The 7,964-nt window shown below is 39.1% G+C and overlaps 1 protein-coding gene across 1 annotated transcript; it reads left to right on the top strand.

Annotated features, from left to right (window-relative positions):
• The first annotated feature begins 219 nt into the window (after positions 1–219).
• Positions 220–6,830, top strand: Ndufb4 (NADH:ubiquinone oxidoreductase subunit B4). The gene is made up of 3 exons (XM_015486893.1): positions 220–448; positions 5,243–5,389; positions 6,711–6,830. The coding sequence occupies exons 1-3, from the start codon at positions 269–271 to the stop codon at positions 6,771–6,773; spliced, it is 390 nt and encodes a 129-aa protein (XP_015342379.1). The 5' UTR covers positions 220–268; the 3' UTR covers positions 6,774–6,830.
• Positions 6,831–7,964: the final 1,134 nt, after the last annotated feature.

Below are 7,964 nucleotides of genomic sequence, written 5' to 3'. Positions count from 1 at the left end.
ATGTCACCTTCACCAAGGTCTCCTAAAACGCAGCAGAAAGACAGACAGTGGATGGCTACGGGGAGCTGCACACTGCGCATGCGCACACCGCGCACATACCGCAGATACAGAGCTCGCTAGTGGAGGAAGGTCCGGAACAAAACCCGGCTTTTGGTTAAACTCCACCCCTGCGTTCCCAGTAACGCGCAGGCGCACTTCCTGAGGCTGCGTTTCCGATTGCCGGGGGCGGGCCTCAGCCACGCAGGCGCAGTTGCGCCAGGGCGCCAAGATGTCGTTTCCAAAGTATAAGCCGTCGCGTCTGGCCACTCTACCCCCTACCCTCGACCCCGCCGAATACGACATATCTCCGGAAACCCGGAAGGCGCAAGCTGAGAGGTTGGCCATAAGAGCCCGGCTTAAACGGGAGTATCTGCTTCAGTACAACGACCCCAACCGCCGAGGGCTCATCGTGAGTGGGGGGCCGGCCGGGCGGGACTCTCGGGCCGGAGTCTGGACGGTCCCCGCAGACTGGGCAGCCCAGATAGGCCAAGGGGGACCAAATGGTGGGCGGCCGCCGTACCCAGTCCGTGTTTTACACTGGGGCCCTCTTCCAGGCCCCGAAGACAGGCTGACTCCTTAGCCCTTTGACCTTGGCCAGAGAGCTTGGTCAGGTTGATCACTTCCCTTCTGGGTGATCTTGAGAAAGTGGCTCAGCTCTGCATAGCTCCGTCTTTCCTACCTGAAAAACAGGCGTAACTGTTACTTCCTCTCTTACCAGGCGGTTTTGAAGATTAAATGAGATAAGACACGTGACTGGCCTGGCATGTAGCAAGTGTGTTCAGGACCCCTCCACATACACCCATATATGTATAATTAAAGAAGGTATTTTTATACCTTTCTGATCACAATTAGTAGGAATACTGCTCACTCCTGATGGGAATATAGTGATTCTTCATCTCATGTTTTTTAAAGACCCCACAGCTTCCTGAAGCTTTGGACTTTAGAAGTAAGACCCCAAGGCACTACACATTGGCAAACTTGACTTCGGGCAACTTACTTAACCCCCCTAATTCATAGTGGTTTTTTTTTTTTTTTTAATGTTCATACAGAATTGAGATTAAATGAGGTAGTTCGTGTAACAGTTTCAGAGAATAATATATGCCCAGTAAGTAGATAGTTACTATTTAGCAAGTGTGCTTTTACACAGTTTTCTGTGCAAGAGCTGTCAAAATATTTCAAAGAAGATGTTTAAAAAGATGACTTTTTTAATATATCATTATTTTATTTTTATGTGGTGCTGAGGATTGAACCCAGTGCCTCACGCACACCAGGCAAGTGCGCTACCACTTGAGCCACATCCTCAGCCCTAAAAAGATGACTTATAGTGGGCATAGTGGCACACTCTTATAGACCCAGCGGCTAGGGAGGCTTGAGGCAGGAGGATCTCTAGTTCAAAACCAGCCTCAGCAACTGCTAGGCACTAAGCAACTCAGTGAGACCCTGTCTCTAAATAAAATACAAAATAGAGCGGGGGATGTGACTCAGTGGTCCTATGCCTCTGACTTTTGCACTGGTGTTCTATAGAAAATTTTGAAAGTTGTGAGTATTGAAGGAAAGTTACAATGTGCCAGACACTATACCTTTCTGAATATTTCTTTATTCAAATGTGGTCACAACTATTCAATGCATTAAGGTCTATTACTCTTCCGTTTTTCCAGATGAGATGATAGCAGGGGAAAAAAGATATCTCATTCAGATATACCCATTAGCAAGTCATAGAGCTGAATTTGAACCCCGGTCTCTGCAACCCACAGTATTTGCTTTTACCTAGTTAGCTGTACTCTTTGCTACCACAATTTGTCTACTTGGGAAGAAGGTTCAGAAAAGCACATCTGTTATGTACATGTGCACATAATTGAATTTGATGTTAGATAGTACATACTAAAACAAGAAATAAAAAAAGATGAACCCTAGATTTTCTCTTTTCCAGCTCTATGACCCAGGGCTGTTTTAGTTTTCTCATCTGTAAAATAGAAATAGTAATACCTGTCTCTTTAGTTGTTTTGTTAATTGAATATGTGGCATGCTCATTAATCAATACCTGTAAATTCTCTTTCCTAATCTTTGGGCATTTAGGAATGATTGATTTAGTCAGTGAATAGTTGCCAGGGTCTGTTATGGGCCTGTTTTAGATGCTGAGGTAACAGGAGGACAAATCCAGCAAAAAATCCTGTCCTTGTAGATCTTTCTTTCCAGGGGTAGAGCAAGCAAGTGGTAATAAGCAAGTTAAAAAATGAAATAATTTAACATAATAGTCATAAGTGGTATGAAAAGAAAGATAGTGAAGGGATTAGACTCCACTCGGATATAGCAGGAAGGATAAGCAGCTGCTTGGAATGTAACATTTTGAATGAAGATCTGATGAAATTAAGGCCAGGGAGCTAACCTCATGTAGGAAGTAGCATGCTAGTTAGTGAGGATGATAAATACAAGGCTCTTAGGCAGGAGTGTCCTGGCTAATTCAAAAAATGTTGTCCTAGTGAATCTGGAGGCTAAGGCAGGAGAATCACAAATTCAGTGATTTAGCAAGATTCTGTATCAAAACTATAAAAATAAGAAAGACTAGAGATGTAGTACGCTCAGTGGCAAAGTGCCTTTGGGTTCAATTCGCAGTACCCCACCTCACCCCACCCCACCCCAAATTGCTTAAGTAGAGAAGGATGATGGCTGAGTGGAAAAGATGAGGTCAGAGAGGTACCTGGGACTAGGTCACATCAGGTTTGTAAGGATTTCTACTGAGAAGGGAGTAACATAATCTGGGATTTAGATTTTAACAAGTTCTCTCTAGTTGCTTAGTTGAGAATTGAATATGGGGAAGCAAGGGCAGGAACAGAAAGATGAGTTAGGAGTAACTGAATGTCTTAATTTATAGTTGCTACCAGGATAGTGGCAGTGGAGATGGTAAGAAGTGGTTGATTCTGGGTAGGTTTTAAAAATAGAGCCAAAGAGTTTTGCTAGCAGATTGTATGTGGTATATGAGAGAAAGGGAGAAGTCCAAGAAGACCTAATGTTTTTGACCTAAGCAATTAGAAGAATGAAGTTGCCTTTTAAAGGATAGAGAAGGAACTGGTATAGAGATGGAATTGAATATTATAGAGTCAGTTTTGGATGAGTAACATTCGAGATGTCTGTTTGACAGTATGTCAGTGTTGAATAGGTGATTGGATATTAAGTCTGGAGTTCAGGGTAGCAGTCTAGGGCTAGGGGTATAATTTTGGGAGTTATTAGCCTATGGATAGCTATGAAAGTCATGTGGCTGGATAATATCATTAATGGAGTGAATGTAGTTAGGAAAGAGCAGCAAGGCCCGAGGTACTACTGTATTGGGTACATGGAAGAGATTGGGGACATGGAAGGAAAAGAGCAAAAGAGATGAAGAGAGCATGGCCAGTTAGGAGGAAAATTAAGCAGGTGTGGACCCTGGAAGTCAAGGGAAGAAATAGTTTCAAGGACTATTTCACTATGTCAAATGCTGCTGAAACTCCATTGGATGATGAGCAGTGTCACAGAAGGAAAGCTGTTTCCCATGGTGTGTCTTTTAGAACATCTCTTAATCTCTCTTAATGAACCATGGTCATAAGGCAGTTGATGTCTTTATAAAAAAAATGTCTGTTTATGGAAGACAGATCTGGCAGGTAGATATTAAAGCATAAAAAGGTGTCTGGCAGGTTGAGATGTCTGTTGCTAGATCATCATTCAAATGCCTTTATAGCAGAAGTGATAGAAGAACAGATGTATTTATCTTTCATGTATCGAGATCCAATATCCCTTTGAACCTGTATTTTGTGTCCTTACCCTCTTTACTGTTTCTGTTCACACTGTAGGCATAGTAATGAACACTGCAGCAAATGCTGTTGTGTTTGCTTTCATTTTAATATGGTGTGTTAATATTAATAGTTTCTAGAGCAGCAGAAGGTATTTTTGGATTTTGAGTCTAGTAGTGAGTGTTCGCACCCTGAAGGAATTTCAGCCTGATTGAAAGCAAGGGGAGCATTTTCACCAAAAGGTTTTTTTATTTCCAGCTCTAGCTGATTATCTCAGGGTAAAATTGCTGTAATTCAGTTTGGTTTAAAATTTGACTGTGGAAGACCCAGTTAAATTATTTTAGTCTTACCACTTGTGACTTAATGTTAGTTAGGACCCTGAATGTTCAGTTAATTGGAGAGAATAAGTTTGTAAAATCATTTGGGGATTGAGCTAATTAAATTTAATTATGTGTTTGGGTAGGTTTGCTATTCTTAGGTAGTTATTCTAATATAAAATATGTTACAATGGGCAATTACCTGTCTTTCTTTTAACCAAGACAAGCTGATTATTTTTCTTTAACAACTTTGGCCTTTCTATAAAACTTTTAATAGTGTGAAATACACTAATTTTGCTTTTAAAATATCAGTTTAAGAAACTTACATTTCAGTTAACCTACTTCTGCCTTCGTCTTCCTGCAGCTTATTTGTAGCCTGGAAAGATCAGTATTGGAATGGCACTAAGAAAGTTCCTAGACAAAATTCAAAGCTTAATACTTCCCTTATCACCTTTCAGCTCCTCTTCCTTTCAATCAGATTGAAATCTTCAGGGTGTGAACACTCACTTGACTCAGAAGTTCAAAAATACCTTCTGCTGCTCTAGAAACTATTAATATTATCACACCATATAAGATGAAAGCAAATATAATAGCGTTCTACAGCAGTGTTCATTACTTTGCCTATAGTGCAAAAATAGTGAAAAGGTTGAGGACATAATATACAGGTTCAAAGGGATGTTTGAGCTCAGTGTAATACATTCTAAGGTATGAAATCTGCCTGTCTTCACGCACCATGGGAATTCTGTGTGGTTTTGATAGTCATACTTCAAGAAAGATAATGAAGCTGAAAACAGTCTAGAGAACAATAGATAAAACTAATAAGGGAGAAAAAGTGGCTTCATGATAGTTTGATAAGGATTCTTAAATCTTAAATAAATAGAAAACTAAAGGATGTTAAGAATCTTTTAAATTCTGAAGGATTTGAATAGGATTATCAGTATTATTTTAAAAATAGCTAGAAAGGAAAGATCTTTACTGAAACTAATTAGGAATATTCAGGGTGTATCCTTAACTGTTGTGGAGAAGGAAATTTACATCTTCTATGCTCCTTCACAGAAATCCTGATGAATTTGTTTCTTAGTATCACCCAAGTTTTATAATTTTTGTTTTCATTTATTTCAGGAAGATCCTGCCTTAATTCGCTGGACCTACGCAAGATCAGCAAATATCTATCCAAATTTCAGACCCACTCCCAAGAACTCACTCTTAGGCGCTCTGTTTGGAATTGGACCCCTCTTCTTCTGGTATTATGTTTTTAAAACTGATAGGGTAAGTATGAGAACCAGGTGTTTGTTATTAGTGTGATAGGTTCCTTTGGGAGATACCAGCTACAGCTCCTAATATTGCCACCAGTGCCCCTTCCACTTTAGCCCTGAACTCTTCTTTCCCTTTCTTCTTTTATCTTTATTCCTTTCCAGTAAGAGTTAAAATAGGAAGTTTTCAATTATATGTTTGGTTTTATTGCTTTGTTGTTTGTATATCAATATAAGTGTACTTTGTTAAAAATCATGGTAGCCTCTAGGCATTTCAGATTTGATTTAATGACTATAATTTAAAGAAATAAAATGGCCAATTTAAATTTCTAAAACTTGACTTTAGCTCATGAAGTAGTTTTTAGATAACATAAGGACCTTACTGTGATTGTTAAGCAAAAGAATACTGAAATAACTTTTTTTTAAAATATTTTTTTTAGTTGTAGATGGACACAATACCTTTATTTTATTTGTTAATTTTTATATGGTGCTGGGGATTGAACCCAGTGCCTCACGCATGCTAGGCAAGCACTCTACCACTGAGCCACAACCCTGGCCCCCTGAAATAACTTTTTTAAAGTTAAATTTTTTTTCATTACAAGATATGTAGAAACTAAACTTTTGTGATTAACTTTAAGATACCTTTGCAAAATCTTCATTTAGTTTCTTTGTTCATTTGTTTTAAAAGAGAGATTTATTGGGTCAAGTATTAGCAGAATACATAAATCATATAGCATGTTCCCCTTTGGCATGAATTCTCTTTATGTTGGTCATATTTTGTGAATTAATGTTAAAACATGTTGATAACCCTAACAACAGAGAAGCATAGGCAGCCTGGGCTGGGAATCACTGCGCTGAGAGGCCTATGTGTATGATTGCAGAGAAAGCTAAGCTTACCTCTGGCACTAGGCCACTTACTCCTGGCTCTGGACCCTGAGCCACAGCCCCCAGGCCTTGTGATGCCATCTGGACTGGAGCCCATTCAATCTACCATTGTTTTAAGCTGTCCAGCCCATTCTCTATCAGAGTTCATGTCTTTTGATTGTGTGATAAATTGGTCACTCTTTCCCACAAGGTGTTTGGTTTTGTTTTCAATATATGCTTTTTAGTGGGGTAATTTATTTCTAATTCCTGAAATGTGGGTAAGGAAATTTTTGAGTAGGAGCAATTTCTTGTTGTCTCTTTAATTCTTCAGCTTACTACTTCCTCCCACTCCTTGAACTTTAGATGATGGGACTGCAATTAAGTTTGGAATATTTTATTCTGATTTTCAGAATTGTACCATGAGTCATTCCAGAATGCATTGTTTTTAATGTACTTTTTTTCTGTCTATACAGGATAGGAAGGAAAAACTTATCCAGGAAGGAAAATTGGACCGAAAATTTAATATCTCCTATTAAGTCTGGGAATGATGACTAATATATTCTTGCTTAATAAATCTTCTAATAATCATTAAATAGTTTCTCTTTCTTGGCATTATTTTGATTCAGTGTTAAAACTTGCTTATACCCTAACAACAAAGAAGCAAAAGTATCCTGTTCTGGGAATCACTGCCATATCACTGTTACATGCTGAGAATACAACATGGTAGGACAGACTTAGTATCTGTGCTTAAGGAGTACATACTCACAACTGTTCATTGAGCAGTTCTTACTTGAATTAGCTTATGTGTTTGGTACCACTTAATACCTAACTCCTTGTCTGGTCCCAGTTATAATACAAGGGAAAAGTAACAACAGTTTAAAAGATATTCAGGGAAAATGATGTAGGTAAACTGATAAGGAAATAGCTCTGTTTGAATTTAGGAAAACGACATTTGACCTGGGTTTAAGTTCATAAAACAAAACAAGAGCACAAAAGGGCAAAATATGTAGGAATATGGCTGGACTGGAGGCCTCAGTGGGGTGAGAAGATGGAGGGTGGAGGTCATGGTGAGGAACAAAAATACATTGGTCAAGAGTGTGGGCTTTGGAGGTCAGATCTGGTTAGAAGACACAATTTAAATTTAGCAGTTGGAATTCTGGGCTTCTGTTTCCTCATCTACAGCATGGTGATAGTAATGATCACTACCTCAAAAGATCAGGAACATGAAAATAAAATAACAGTGCTAATAAAATAACACCTACTCCCTGCTTTATAATTCAGTCCTGAAACAGTGTGATGACAATTTCATCCATAAGACAGTAAAATCAAGTACTGTAGATGAACGGTATACTTTGTAGGGATGATTTACAGGAGTATATTGGTTTTTAACTTTCAAAGCATACATACTACTATTCTCATTTGATTCTGGTATTAACCTTTATTATACTAAAAAACAAAGCCAGAGAGAGGCTTGTGTTTACGTAACTTATGTTAGGATCTGAAAGAACAGGAGTGGGAGACTGGGAAGAGTGAAACATGGAAGGAGGGAAAGCCCATCAAATGTGTGCTATTGACCTCTTGCCTCTGAGAGGAACAGGCTCCCACAAGGGACCTCTAAGGAGACCTGTAGAATGTAGAGTCTTTTCCTTCCAACATTTTGCCACTGAACCACATCCCAGTCCCTAAAATGGTTCTTCCAGGCATATGTGGAAGAGGAAGGAATCTTA

Source organism: Marmota marmota, unplaced genomic scaffold (assembly GCF_001458135.2).
Source record: "Marmota marmota marmota unplaced genomic scaffold, marMar, whole genome shotgun sequence".
NCBI classification, from domain to species: Eukaryota; Metazoa; Chordata; class Mammalia; order Rodentia; family Sciuridae; genus Marmota; species Marmota marmota.
Note: the sequence above shows the minus strand (reverse complement) of the source record. Positions and strands in the feature narration are given on the sequence as shown.